Here is a 15,785-nt window from a genome sequence, read left to right as displayed (position 1 = left end):
CCCCTCTTTCTTCCTGAGCTTCTGCTCTCTGCTCACTCTGTGTCTCCCTCCCTCTAGTCTCTACTCTGTTTGTCCCGTTTGCCTTCTTTATTCTCCTTTGCTTCTGATCTCTCCTGCCACCCCATCCAGCATCCCTTCCTGCTTCCATGCGCTGTCTTTGGCCTCTGTTTCACCTGCAGGCACTCTTTTTACCCTTCTCTTTTTTCCTCTGTTTTTCTTCCATTTTTTCTCTCTTAAGTTTACATTTTTTGATGTAAAATACATTTATATAAATATATAAAGGTAAAATATCTTAAGCATTTCTAAGTGTATAGTTCAGTAGCATTAAATATATTCACATTGTTGTGCATCCTCTTCTTTATTTTTAAAAATTATACTCAAGAAAACAAAGGAATCTACTGTAAATTAGTAGCTTCGTTAGTCCAGGACTCAAAAGATTGCCTTCAAATTTAAGATCCAATAAGTCTTTAATGTTATGGGTCTATTATTTTAATGGTGCATTATTTTATGAAGTTTGGCTCTAAAGTAATAACTCTGTTCCCATACACATTGCTCTCATTACTTTATGTAGCTCGAATTGTTATAAATTATATTTTTAATAACCATCCTTGTTTTAGTTTTTTCTATTTATCCCTTAGTTATTAAAATATTCAGTACTAAAAGTTAAATGCATTGCTAAAAAATAATATTGTTATTCTGAGTGGCTTATTACACCAGATTTTAGATATGTAATGCTTCTTCTCTATTAACATTGAGACTGATTTAACAAAAATGTCACGACTTCCTGAAGTGATTGTGATATCCTGCAGCAATGGGCAGATGCAATCAAAAGGAAAGTAACAGTAATAGGCTCTAAGTCAAGAAAGTTTTCGAAAAGTCCTAACCTGAGACTACAGTTCTGAGTTACTCTTGAATTCTAGGATGATTTCTGCCAGTTGCAAAAGTCTCAGAGTTAAATCTCTATTAGCCTATAATCTAGTCTTTTCACAGAGAGTATTGTTTATTATTATTTCTGTCCTGCTCTTTAAATGTTCTTAGGAGCAGAAAGGGTCCTGTACGGTAGCCTTGTTCTTTTGAGAAAAACTTTCCAGAGAAAGCCAGACACCATAATAGTTCCCAAATTCCTATCACTGCAGAACAGGAGAGGCCGTGTGTAGGTGTTCCTGTCCATTTGCAACTGAGCCTCGCCTTTCTGGCCTCACCTCCAGCCATGTGAGTGAAGAAGCCTTCTCGAAAGCTTCCTCCAGCTCCCCTTGTCCAGCCCAAAGAATCAAGTCACCCTCGGCCTTCCTGTCTTCCCACATCTGAGGCCCTAGAAATTGTGGTGCATCAAGGCATCCTTTTTCGTGTCTTACCCAAGTTCCTGTTCTGCAGAAACCATGGTTGGTTTACGCCATAAAGTTTAGGGTGTTTTGTCACTCAGCAAGAGATCATCAGAACAGAGGGTAACGGTTCTATTCTGCAACTCATCAAAATGCATAGCAATATGCTGATAAAAGCAGGGTGAATCTAACAAGAAATATCAAGTTGATTTCTATTAAAAATGCAGCAGTAATACTGCAGTGATTTTTAATTCTGTTGTGGAACCAAAGGGCAGAAAAAACCAAAATATTCTTAGGAGCCCTAAACTAGGGAATATTCTCCAAAGGAGGTGCTTCCTAATGATTCCCTAGGGAGAAATATTCCCTGATGGTTCTCATAACTTTTTTCTCAGTCCTAATCTATTGATTTTTATTAGTTTTGTCTGAATGCCCTTATAAGTAAATGCCTTCCCTCTTCTCTACATGCATTCCTCAGATGGGTTCTAACTTCCTAAGTTCTTATTTATAACTAGTACCATGTATTACCTGTCTTCTATTTAGTGTCTTTTTTGGGTTGTGATTTCCAACATTCTGGTTATTTCTTTAATGGTTTCTAACTCCAAGTTATACAGAGGTCTAATGAGGTAAATGTTTAGGCTATTAGCATAGTGCCTGCCCAGTCAGTAAATGTTGGCTCTTTATTGTGGCTGTCCATACTATTATCATCATCAAAGTATCAAGAGTATTACTTGTTATCAAATGTAATCAAATTATCCAGTGCAATAGTTCTAATAGGTACTTAAATAATCTTGATGAAAAGCTCGTACTGCTGGGTATTTCAATGCTACATTTGACCTTCCTCTTCCTCCCTTAAGCTAAATGTAGAGCCCGTGGTCTTTAGCCAGTTTTTAGTCAACTTGTCAGGATATAACTAATGAGACATATTTTTTTCCAGTAGAATTTTCATGTAAAGTAAAACAAAGAAAACCTTCAGATTTATTATGCATGACTAAGGGATTTTCTTCTTGTTATTCATACTGATTCTACTTGGCATGTGTATGTATATTGAGAGAATTCCAAGCAGACTACCTCATTAAGTATTTTGAAGTCATTTACTGCACTTCTGTTCAGAAATCCTTGAATTTGCATTAAGACCCATTGTCCTGGGATTCTTCTAACAAATTCTTATCATTCTAGTTTTCAAGATGTAGTATTGATGGGTTGACATATTCAGAAGTCTGCCTTTAGCCTTCCTTGGGCCAGCTCAGTGGCTGGCCCAGCAAGCTGCACAGGAAAACCTGACAAGCACAATGAGGGGCTGTATACACAGCAGAACCACTCCCATGCACTGAGGCTGGTGGGCTGAAGCCTGTGCCAGGCCTTTCTAGGCTGACTCTTCATTACAGAAGCAAGGCTAAAACATGGTCATTACTAGAAATTAGATATCAGGTGTCTGAAGAAATGGTTCTAGGTTGGGAATATAAGTTATCTGTTTTGCTGTTGTAAAGGCTGACTTATCCATGACATGCTAACCCTGGAGGACTTTGTCCTTGTGTCCATCTTGCTCTCTAGGTGATCTTTACGGAGCCATAGGCTCTCCAGTGAGACTGACTCGCACTGTGGTGGTGGGGAAACAGAAGGATTTGGTCCAGCGCATACTTTATGTCCTGACCTACTTTCTTCGTTGTTCTGAGCTACAAGAGAACCAGCTGACCTGGAGTGGGAATCACGGTGAAAGTGACCAAGCTTTAAATGGGAGCAAGATCATAACAGCCTTGGAGAAAGGAGAGGTGGAGGAATCTGAGTATGTGGTGGTTACAGTGAGAAACGAGCCTGCTCTTGTTCCTCCCATCCTGCCACTAACGACGGCTGATAGAAGGAACCCCGGGCTCACAGGGCTAACTGAGGCCCCACAGGGCACTGATCTTAGGTACCTGGATCCCAGACCTGATGGAGAAGGAAGCAAGAGGCCAGAGCAGAGTTCTGAGACTTGTGGCATGGGATTCCAAGAGCAAGCACCAGACAGTTCTTGGAAACCTCAGGGTGCATTTTGTGGGGATGAAGAAAGTAAAAAAGAAGAATCACAAGATGGCTCTTCACGATTTTCCAGCTGTGTAGTCCTGGGGGCAGGAATGACCGTTGAGCAACTGACTTTCAGTGAGGAGTTGAAAGGGGAGATACCTAAGAAATCACCAGACCGGTCAGCAGCCTGGCCTTGCCCTGACAGACATTCCCAAGAGAAGCCTCCCTTAGAAAAGGTCACTTTCCAAATTGGAAGCTCCATATCTCCAGAGTCTGACTTGGAAAGCCGCACAAAAAAAATGGAGGAGCGACTACAGGCCTGTAGACGATATCCAGAGTTAGCCAGTGGTCTCTCGGCTGAGTCCAGGGTGGACACTGATATGGCTGAGGACCAGCAGGTTTCTAGGTACTCCTTCATACCTGGCTTTCAACAGAATGTCTGCTGTCCTCAGGATCAGTCGTCTGAGGGGGATGAAGGTGAAGCTGATGGAAGTTTTGCTGAGGACAGAGGCATGAGGACTGGCATCGTGGCAGATGCTGCCAGGCAGCTCCACCAAACTGCTGACTCATTTGCACCTGGTGACAGTGCAACAGGAACTGGACCAAGAACACTGGAGAAGATGAGAGCTTTGTATTTGAAGGATGCAGAAGCACCTTTGTTGGAGCCTGTTCTAAACAGGTGTGTACAGCAGGACTCTGGCCTCTTGGTTGCTGCAGATGTCCCCTGTGGGGATACCAAGAGGAAGGCCGACTTCAGGATTGAAGGAGATATTCCTAGAAACGAAAGCTCGGACAGTGCTCTTGGAGACAGTGACGACGAAGCATGTGCTTCAGCCACGCTGGATCTAGAGCACAGCTGTGACAGGACTGAAGCATCCTTGGAAGTGGAGCTGCCTCTGCCAAGGTAACGCTGGCAGGCTGGGAAGCAGTGGGAAGTGGGTTCAGACCCTGTTTTTCCGGCCTGACATCCATGCTCATGTTAGCTACTCTTGGCTGCTTTTCATTTTTTGTTTTTTTCCTAAAAGTATTAGAAGTGTTATCAAATCAATACAAGTGGTTTCCAGCCTTCCCTTTTTCCAAGGATAATCCCTGGCTTAGCGCGACTGAGCCCTCTCATGGAGGAGGCCACTGGTTGACTTTGCAGCTATTGTGATGTTTTGGGGACGCTAAGGGATGTGGTCGAGGTGGTGGTAGGGAACAGGAGTTTAATTTTGTCTTGTGTATGGAAGTTATATGGCTGGCAGCAGATGCCTTGCTTCAGGGGTGGTGGATTACACTCACCACGTGGCTTCTCTCCTGCCAATCAGAGCAGCATGAGGTGATTGGGAAACAACACCTCTTCCTTAACACTCCATCAGGTTGATTATTTGGTCTGTGATGACTGAAAGCAGTAATTAGAGATTTCTTCTGTTCTTCTGCACTGTTGGAGACACCACCCTGTGCAGATATGTCAAATTCCTAAGGCCAGAAAAGAGCCCCCCCTCCTACCCCCCAGACTTTCTCTTCACTCTTTTGACACAGACTGCCTGGTGGATGTTCAATATAAGATACAGGAACAAACTTGTAACCAGTCATGGAAATACTTGTTTTTTTTCTGGCCTTCCATTAAAAAAAAAAAAACAAACCTCCCTTCTCTCTCCAAATCCCCTTCCTTTTCCCCACACCAATTAATTTACTTGAGGATTGGTGAAATAGACCACCCAGAATCTAATCTATCTGTGTCATTGGGGTCTTTGTTACAGTTGTAACAAAAGGAAGAAGTATATTTTTAGCTATATAATTTAATGGGCCAAATGTTGTTGTAGGTCTCAGAGCATCAGCAACCAGAATGTAAGAAACTTTGGCCGCTCACTTCTGGCAGGTTACTGTCCCACATACATGCCTGATCTGGTGCTTCACGGGACCAGCAGTGATGAGAAGCTGAAGCAGTGCCTGGTGGCCGATCTTGTCCACACGGTACACGTAAGTGAGCCCAGCTTGAAGCTTCTGGCGGCTGACAGTGTGTCAGCCAAGGTCTTGGCCAGCAACAGGTGTTTGGACTGAAGCGAGTTTAATTCAGGGATCGTTTATAGAAGTGTGGGCAGGGTTATGGAAACCACCAAGGGCTGGTGAAGCACCCAGAGACTAGCAGCAGCCAGAAGCTGTGAGCACATCTGGGCCTGAGAGAGTAAGGTGGGGAACATGACACCAGAACTGTAGGGAGCTGGAGCCAGGAAGAGGGGCTGCCTGGCTGCAAGAGCAGTGAGGAGGATGGGGGGAGGACTCCCTGCCATCCCTCTCCTCCTGTCCTCCGATCTCTTCTGGTGCCTCCCTTCAGCTGAGCCCAGCTGGAAGCCAGAGAGCAAGGTCACAGCTGATTCATATACCATCCTGTGGTCCAGAGGTCAGCCTCCTGGAGCCCAGAACAGGACAGAGAAGGCCAAAGAGTGGATCTGGGGGTGGTTAGGGGGCAGGTAGGCAGGGAAAACAGAATAAACAGCACAGATGATGACAATTATATGCCATCATGGGGAGGACTGAAGAGATGTCACATATGGTTTGCTTTTTATCTGGTCCTTACAAGTTCCTAAAAGTAATTTATTTTTTAACTGATTTGTCATTAAGTTCACTTTGATGGCTGCATGAAGATGACTGTGTAAAGATTAACAAGTCTTACTGGAAAATCGCCTTGTGGCTGCTGTTAAGTGCTTTTCTGCTATCTGCAATGTGACAGGAACTGAGCAGTTAAGGAAACTGTGTCAATCTGATGGGCCTGTTTTTAATTGAGCTGCTATTGGGCAGATGTGCAAAAATAGATGTTTTGCATTAGAAACATATTGTATCTTGTACGTAGAGAAAGTCTTCACTGCATTAAGAAAATTGGAGTTTGGCTTGTTACCTCCCTCCTCACCCAACAAGTATTTTCTGCGAGGTGGAACAGAAGGCATTGCATGTTTTATCTTTGGCCTTGAGCATCTCCTCTGTGAAGACTAAACATACATCAGACAGAGGCTAAACAGGCTAAGGATATTTGTGTGAAATAAGGAGAAAAGCTCAGTAATGAAGCCGATGTCCTTATAACCCCCTAAATGGGGAGGGTAAAGAGATGAGGAAAGGGCGGGCCACAGCTGGGTATGGCCAGCCCATCGTGCATGTGCATACCAACATTCCCTACCCCACCCTGCTTTGTGGTCAGACACCACCCCTCCCCAGGATGTTCCTGGAATGAAGTTATGAAGTTGCTTATTGTCTCTGGTAATATCATAGTTATACTAAACACGGTATCCTCATTTATGATCTGAGGTCCATACATCAACGACTTTAAAATAGGAACCATACCCTCATAATGTGGCATTATCTTTCTGAGTTGTTCTAAACAATGTGTGATGCCTTGCTGATTTTATAGACTATACTGTATCTGTTTAGTAGATGTCTGTAGCATTCAGGCAAGGAATTAGAGAACTTCGTATCCTTTTCGGTCAGTACCTTATGTTTATATCCACATATGTAAAACCAGTGGGTTTTTTCTTTCTGCTCTGCTGTCAGTTTGATTCCTAAGAACATTAGTGTTGCTCATTGGACCTTTCTTCTATGAAGCCCGCCCAGTATTCTGCTTCTCACAGAGGCAAGAAGAGAGTGCCTGTGAATTAATGGGACTGTCCTCAGACATTTATCTTACTAACTGGGGGATTTTGCCCCAGTACCCTAGATTTGCTCATTGATCACTATGAAAATGTGCTCTATTGACTGATAATTCTCCTTGAACTTTTCTGTGAAATCATTCATCAAATTTTGTATATTTTCAATAGGCTGGCAAGTTCCAATTTTTGTATATTAGATTTTCATGGTGACCATCTGGCTCTATAATTCTTGTATTTGAAAAAATACAATATATTTACTCTATCATTACTCTTAAAGCTTTTACATATTTTTCCTTCCTTTCAGAAGTAGTGTTTTCATACTGTAGCTTTTCTCATTTCTTTAAACCATGCAGTCACCCTGAGAGATAGAAAGCTACGAAGCATAATAACCTATATTGTGTGAAATTGTGGGTACATCCAAAGTGCAGCCATGCATGAGTGTTAATAGGAAATCGTGAAGGGTTTATAAAAATATCTTCAGAAGTTTAATACATTCAGAATATATCCAATTAGCATTAGTGGATTTCTAATTTCACTTGACACATTCATCATAATGAATTTTGCTTTTGAAGTATTCCATTTAAACTGCCTCTCAGACTGGCACTGTGATGATCTACAGCAGAGTGGGGAGAAAAAAAAAGCCACACTTTCAATTTTCATTTACAAATATTTGTTGAAATGTAAATTAGGAGTATTTTTAAAACATTTTATTGAATTTACTGCTCCATAAAACCTAGCGATTATTTAAATTCTTGCGTATGTTGCCAGAGAAAGAAGCAAAGATCCAAGAACAAGTACATGACCAGTTAGATCTAAAAGAATAGCTTGTTAGGGCCGGCCCGTGGCTCACTTGGGAGAGTGCGGTGCTGATAACACCAAGGCCGTGCGTTCGGATCCCTATATAGGGATGGCCGGTTCGCTCACTGGCTGAGCGTGATGCTGACAACACCAAGCCAAGAGTTAAGATCCCCTTACCGGTCGATGGCCGGTTCGCTCACTGGCTGAGCGTGATGCTGACAACACCAAGCCAAGAGTTAAGATCCCCTTACCGGTCAGGCCGTGCGTTCGGATCCCTATATAGGGATGGCCGGTTCGCTCACTGGCTGAGCGTGATGCTGACAACACCAAGCCAAGAGTTAAGATCCCCTTACCGGTCATCCTTTTTAAAAACTAAATAAATAAATAATAAAAGAATAGCTTGTTGAGGAAGAGAAGATTGGAATAAATTGTTTTATCATTACTTGCTTTCAAACGTATTTTTTAGAAGTTAATAATTTTTGGTGTTTATGCTAGACTTCATTGCGATTTGATATTCATAATTCTTCTTAAAGAAGGATTTTAAATAACTGTTTAAAAGCAATCAATTTAGGTTATTGATCCATTTTCTTGACCTGTGCATGATTTGGATTGTAAAATCTGTCTTTTGTAAATGCACACTTTTATAACCACAGTGGACTAGTTTGGAGTTTTTTCTGTCATTGAGGGATTGCTTTTTAGAGCTTCCAATACTAAAATTTCTTTTCTTAGCTTTCCTTATCCTAGATTCTGATGGAAGAAAGATATTTTAACTTTTTCATTTATTTTTATTATTTACCTTCACATATTAAGATTCAGATGTTCTTTAAATATTTAAACACATGTTCTTGATTAGTCCCTGTACTACCTCTGTTCTGTCTTTTGAACTTTTTCTCTGCCTCCTAACATAAGGGTTGTACAGCTGCCTTAAATTAGTGTAAAGTAATATTGTTTCCTTTTTTTTCCCCTGCCACATCTGAATGTGCATTCTTTCTTCTGTTTTCCTTTTGACTTTAAATGGAGATAGTACATGCCAGCAGTACTCTATACCTGTGACTCTCAGGAGATTTTTCTGTCTTCTTTTTTCCTTCTGTGTCCTTTCTGCCCATGGTTGCTGCCGACATGGGTGATATTGGGGGCTGTTAAATTACAAGGCAGTATAAGGTGATGGAAGAGCACTGACTTAGGCATTGATGGCTCGGGTTCAAGTCCTGGTATTACCACTCATTTGCTGATAATCTTAAGGAAATCAACAGTCATTGCTAAGCCTCCAAAAAATGTATTTAGAGTAACAGACGAAATATAATCCAATGGATAAAAGTTTGACTTCTGAAAACAGACAAACCTGAGTTTGAATCATAGCTCACCCTTACTAATTTTGTGGCCGTGGGCAAGTTTTTTAAATTTTCTAATCTATAAAATGAGCAGTAATTATATCATAGGTTTGGTTTGAAGATTCTTGAGATAATGCATCTCGAGTGCTTTGTACAGTGCCTGGCACATTACCAAATGTCCAACAAATGTTAGCTATTAAAATAATATATGTGAAAGTGCTGTGTAAATTATAAAGCAATATAACATGTTTTTAATACGGGGAACAGAATGACAATTATTACATTAGTAAAAATGAAAATTACTATCAGAGTTAGTAAGTTATATGCACATGTACTTAAAGTCCTCCTAACTAGTTGGCAAAATTATAAAGCAATATAACATGTTTTTAATACGGGGAACAGAATGACAATTATTACATTAGCAAAAATGAAAATTACTATCAGAGTTAGTAAGTTATATGCACATGTACTTAAAGTCCTCCTAACTAGTTGGCGAATTTGTCAATCCTAGGAAACTCCTGTTGGAGGTGGCTGAACAGAACCCGTACACATATTCATTCAGTGCCAAAGGTGTCCACTTTTTCTTTGCCTGTGATATCACAAGGAGTAGCCCAGGCAGCTCTAACTCTGCAGGACACGGTCAAGACCAAAATTAGCATCACATTTTAATGTCCTTTTAAAAACCATGCTCCAGGGCTTCAGGCATTTTACAGAAAACTCTATAAAATAAAGTAACAGTTGGGTATAGCAGCCTCTTCCATTTAATTTTAAAAGTAGCAACAGATTGACTCCAGAAATGGAATCAGTGGCATAGATAAGGAGCTTTGCTAAAAGCCTAGCTGTGATACATGCTCACGAATACCTAATTAATCCGTGCAGTGTACTCAATCAGTAAGACTACAAAAGAACAGCAAGTCCCATCAAATGGTAAATCATTACTTAAATAACACAAATAGCATTAAATGCCTCTGGTCAACAACAACCGTAAAATCAATAGGTTGCAAAGGAAACATTTATGTAGCACAAATCTGCTATTTTAGAACCTCTTGTTGCTTTGATTTCCCCATGTTGGGTAATGAACATGGCAATGTTTTGGGCCTGTCTCAGTCTTCTGTGTCTATAGTCCTGAATGCAACACTACTGGAACCAGCAATAGCCTTTGAGAATTTTTTAAACTACATGTTTTGACCCATAACTGGGTTTTGACTACCAGGTTTTTTTTTTTTTAATGATGGAATAAAACTGAAATGATCACATATAATTAGAGTAGTTATTATTTAGTGAAACTTTGTATTGTATACATACAAGTGGACACACACACATTCGCACATGTCCAAAAACATGTATGCTGGGGGATCATGATGTTAAAATATGTTTCTCATTGTAAATTGTGGCTAAAATTTTTTTTGGAAAAAAGAATACTGATCTCTGGGTATCACTAACTCCAATATGAAATCTTTGTGATTCTCTCCCCTTCTCACTGTGATTACAATCTTCTTTAAGTTTCCCTTAACCTTCCCAACTAGTATCCCTGTGTCTAGTTTTCTCCTTTCCCATCATCTTGTGCAGTGCCATGGGAGGACTCTTTCTAAAAGCATGAATTTGATCATTTATTCTGTCACTTTAATAGTTTCCTGTTTTTTAAGACAGTAAACTATAAACTCCTTGGCTGGAGTTGTTCCTTTTATGCCCTTCAAATACACACACATACACACCCTCCTTTGCTTCTTTTATGCTCCTGTCACATCGTTTGCCATTCTTTAAATGGTCCATTTTTCTCACACCTCTCTGCCTGTGTAGATTATGCTTCCTTTGCCTAGGGCACTATGAACAAACTTGCGTACATTTTTGAAGACTCAGTTCAAATGTTGCCTCTTCTTTGAAATCACCCCAGGCACCCTGCCTCCTTTCTCTCTCAAATGTCTGTCTCTCCCCCTAGGGCTGCAGGTACCTTAAAGCAGAAAACAAGGACTTGCTAGGAATACAAAGGAAAATAAGCACATAGGAAGTGATCGTTAATGTTAGTTGACTATTGGGTTTAGGGGCGTGTATGTTTATTAGTTACTGGTAAAACTACCATGGTTAAGTATGTCCCTTTGTTCTGAAGCAAAGAGAAATAAATGGCAGATAGTCTTTAAAAAAAAAAAATAAAGGGGAAGAGTAATGTGTTCAAACATGATGCCTGTGGCTTCTTGTGTTCCTTGTCTTTACCAAAGAAAATAAAAATTTATTATAGGTCTCTCAGGTTTCATGTCTCTTGCATCGTGTCAGAATTAGACACATGTCTAATTTTGATGTCTTTCACAAATTTTTTTTGATGTCTATGCTATTCTCTGCAAAAACGCTACTAACCCTCTCTCATTTTATTTTGGAGTTGCACATATCCTCACATTGCTTTATTCTGATGACCTTTTTGAACTTGAGCACCTTTCCACAACTTTAAACTGTGTCTTAACTCAGTTAAGTGGCCAGCCTGACAGCTAAACTGTCCAGAGGTTGTGCACTGTATCTTCAAGGCCATCGACTGAACTTGGCTGTCAGTCTGTTGAGCCTACAGGCAAAAACACGCAGAAGATCAGAAGTTTTCTTTGCAACCCTCCAGACCATCTCACCACACTTTGGACCTTCCCTTTTTCCCTCTGCCCCAGATCTTCATGATGTCTTTGGGCTTCCCAGGATCCCCACCTTGGTGTACCTGCCAGGATCCCTGAGCAGTGTCCCATAGTCTAAAGTGATTGATTTTCCTTTTCCTATTCTGTACTCTTAAACCTTTAGTGACTGACACTGAACCTGTTTCCAAGAGAAGGAACTTTTGGTAAACAAATGCTTACAGAGTTATGATAAAAGCTTATATAATTGTTACCCTTCTGGTATTTTCATATGTTAAAAATCTGTTTGACGCACTAGAAAGTTCTGATGGTGGCATTTCAAATAGTCTGGCTGACTCATTTCACCAGTGATGGGATAGGGAGGCAGGAGATGGCTCTTGAGGAGGAGAAAGAGGAGAACCATACCTTAGAGATTTATTTATCTGTTGAAAAAGGCCTATTTAGTACATTTTATGTGCTAGTCACTGTGTTTACTCAATCACAGTCTGAGGTGGGAGGAGTTCAGCAACATGTACTAAACTGACCTAGGTGGCATGCCTCCTCTCTAAAACTGTAGATATAATGGATAAAATACTACCATTCAAACCCTAGCCGCATTGTTATACTGCCGGTGCATAAAGAAAATGGAAATCCTTTCTTGCCAGAAACAGATAGAAATCAGAACCAGAGCAGTAAGCGTGGGCGGATGTAACAGTGGCCCTCTGGGATTCCAGTCTGGATGCAAGTCCTAGGAATTGGGTGCTGAGGTACTAGAATTCACCCCAGGATGAGATGTGGTCTCACATGAACATTAGCCTTCGGATCTGGAATTGAGCCACTTACCTAAAGACTGGAACTTCAAAGAGCCATTCTTCCATGGAAAGAGGACTGGCAAACTTCAGACATAAGCAGTCAAGCAGCAGAGAAACAGGCGGGAAACTTGGGTGAGGAAATGTAAAGTTATTTATGAGAAATCAAAACCCTAAGCCTGTGCTATTTGTGGGTTTAGGGTCCAGACTTATTCTACTCAGGTGACTTGGGAATCCCTACCCAAGTAATAAACTTAAAAATGAGGAGCATAGCAACCTCTAGGACTGTGGCAAAAGGAAAGACACTACTTTAAACACTTTTACAACTACAAGCTCATGAAACACATTTAGAAAAATGAAACAAATAACTCCAGCAAGGGGAAGCCACATTCCGAAATTACAAACCATATATGAGGAAGCCTGGAATCCACCATGAGGGAGAGTAGGCAAAGATAAGCAGGAGAATTAGCACTCCTCCAGTCCATAATAACTAGCTTTGTTTAAAATGTTTACAGTCATAGAAAGGAACTGTAGCCTTTAAGAAAAGATGGAATAAAAAAAAAAAAAAGAAAAGATGGAATAATGTGATAAATGATTATTTAGACTTGTGTAAGAATTAAAAGGAACTTGTAAAATTGAAAAATAGTCATTAAAATTAAAACTCCAAGGATTGGTTAAAGAACAGAGCAGATTAAATACAGCTAAAGAGAATTAGAATTTGTGATATGTAAGCTAGATATGAAACTATCTTTTTGAGTGCAGCCCTGAAACAATAAGACATGGCAAGTATAGAAAAGCAAGTAAGAGATGTGGGGGCTAGAATGAAAGGATTTTATAACATATTCAGAAAGAGAGAATAGAGGAAATGAGTGGAAGCAATATTCAAAGAAAGAATTACTGGAATTTTTCAGATTAAATAAGCACACTGACTCCCAAGTAAGTTAAATATAAACAAGCCCACACGTAGCAACTGAACATCAAAGATAAAGAAAACTTTTATAGGCAGCCAGAGAGAAGACATGACACTTTTTCTCAAGGAGTTTGAAATCTCACAGGAAATACAGAGAAATAAGTAAGTAGTAAAAACAGTGTGGTGAAGTGTACAGCAGCGGGAAGCCCATGGTGCGGTGCCCAGGCAGCACACTGAGTGTCCACAATAGAGATTCTCTGAGCCAGGGCATCAGAGGGAGAGAGGAAGTAAAGGTGAGAACAGGGAAGGGTGCAGGGGACAGAAGACCCTTCTGGCTGATGGAATTGATGATCATCACCTTAAACTACACACAGAGCTGGCTTTGCCACCAACAGGAGGTTTGTCTGCCCCCTGTCTTTGTAAAAGTACTGTCAAGAATGTTTGGGTGCTCAACACGCAGTAAAAGCCAATTTTCTAGATGACTTTATATACTAGAGGAGATTGTTTAAGAATGGTAGGTGATAACTAGGTTTCTTTTCTCTGGATGGATATGACTGAAGGGTTTTTTGTTTTATTTAACTTTTTGAAAACTGGTCAATTCATGCAAATCTGCAGTCCTTTATGTGGTTCTCAGCCATCCAGAAGTGGAATGGGTTGGCTAAGAACTATCTTACATGGCTTAAATCTTCAATTCCAAGGCCATGGAGGATGTGGTTATGTACAGGAGTCTTTTCCCTTCGGGAGGTACAAGAATACTGAAGGGGATCTGAGGACATTTAACTAGGAGTAAGTGCTGAGAAGGTGAACTTCACTTGTGTAAGAATTACATTAGCCATTAATCATCCCATTTTCTTTGTGTGACTAATTAAAAGCCTTTGTGGAAGCTACCTAAAAGTTAATATTATTAAGTCATGGAGCTGTAATGTAGTGATAAGAATCATTGTGGAAAGGTATTTTGTCATGTAGCATCCTGTTTTTCAAATAGTTTAATAAAGTTATAAAACTTACCAGAATTATCTTACATAAAATAATGAACAAATTAACATTCAAAAAAGCCAAAGAATCTTATGTTTTATTATCCAGAATATCTCAGAGAAAAATCAAAGATATAGGAAAATGCTTCTAATTACTAAATCATAAATCAACTGTTCTCTTTTGTTTTAAAGAGGCTGCCCGGTGGCTCATCCCTGACTGTTAAACCTGTGCTATTATAACTATTGTGCAGATTTTAGAGCTGGTTATGAGTACAGAAGTTTCTCTACTGCTGGCTATAATACACAAGGGGACTGAGACATATTTGAGGATTGATAAAGAGTCAGCTTGGAGTATCTGTTGGGCAATGTGAGCAGCATAAAGATGGGGGAGTTTCTTAGCAAAATTCATAACAGAGGTAGCTGTGTTTTTCCTGTTGACCGTAAGTTTAGAGTATTGTTCACACATCTTGCGGTCTTCTCTTCTAAGGAATTTCCACCCTTATGAGATCCCAGGATTTCATAGTAGAGAGGTTGGCAGGTACATTGAGCTAAAAGTTGGAAACATTTAGTGAGTTCCTAGACTCTATTTCTGACATGCCATGATACTTAATAAGCTCTTATATTTTTTGTCCTCAGTGCTACCATTAGTAGAGCAGGACTTTGTTCCTGCCCACTCCTCAGGAAAAATGTCATGGTGGACTAATAAGTAGTTATAGAAAGCATATATGTGAGAATGGCATTTTCTTACTCTTTATCAAGTTAAAAATAGATAATCATGTGAAATGCTGGTCATTTCAGTGTGGTACATGGAAAACGAATATATTAATAACTCTGCAGATGACTTAATAGGAACTGGATTGAATCCAAAAATAAATTGTTCAACACAACTAGAACGTATTAGGCATTTCCCACATGCTTAGCACTGTGTTATGCTCATTTCAGAGGCTGCAGAAGAAGAATAAACGTGATTTATCTCCTTGAGTTACTTATAAAATCTCTGAGTAGACAAACAGATGTGAAGTCAAGAACAAGTTAAGACAGTTTGTGATTAAATGCCGAAATGAATGATGTAGACATGAAATGCTCTTAGAGGTCAAAGGAAGAGCAGTAAGTGTGGGAAGGTTTCATGGGTGGGGGAGGGCACCCAAGCTGGGCTCTTGAAGGATTGTAAACTTTAGGTGACAGGGAAGACATTCTGGGCACAAGTTGAGGTAAGAGGCAGGAGTCTTCCTACCCTGGAGAAGAGAGCACTGGGAGGGAAATACAAAGGTACTTCAAAAGGTTCATGGAAAAATAGAGTTAAAAGATAACTTCTGTGGACTCCTCATATGTATAGGTGGGGTGAGCCCGCACTGAGGAGCTTTAAGTATGCGGGAAAACAGTTTTAACTTAACGGTTTGGGTTGGCAAGGAAAATGATAATGTGGTATTTT

General features: G+C 40.2%; 1 protein-coding gene across 1 annotated transcript in view; it reads left to right on the top strand.

The window, feature by feature from the left end:
- The window catches only part of FNIP2 (folliculin interacting protein 2), a gene marked incomplete at its 5' end in the record, with an annotated part of 42,486 nt that overhangs the window by 14,631 nt on the left and 12,070 nt on the right, over positions 1 to 15,785 (top strand). The window contains 2 exons of the mRNA XM_008588369.1: positions 2,874 to 4,227; positions 5,129 to 5,285. Of these exons, the coding sequence (XP_008586591.1) occupies positions 2,874 to 4,227; positions 5,129 to 5,285 (1,511 nt within the window). The remainder of the gene's footprint in view (positions 1 to 2,873; positions 4,228 to 5,128; positions 5,286 to 15,785) is intronic.

Source organism: Galeopterus variegatus, unplaced genomic scaffold (genome assembly GCF_000696425.1).
Source record: "Galeopterus variegatus unplaced genomic scaffold, G_variegatus-3.0.2 Scaffold4790, whole genome shotgun sequence".
Classification (NCBI taxonomy): domain Eukaryota; kingdom Metazoa; phylum Chordata; class Mammalia; order Dermoptera; family Cynocephalidae; genus Galeopterus; species Galeopterus variegatus.
Note: the sequence above shows the minus strand (reverse complement) of the source record. Positions and strands in the feature narration are given on the sequence as shown.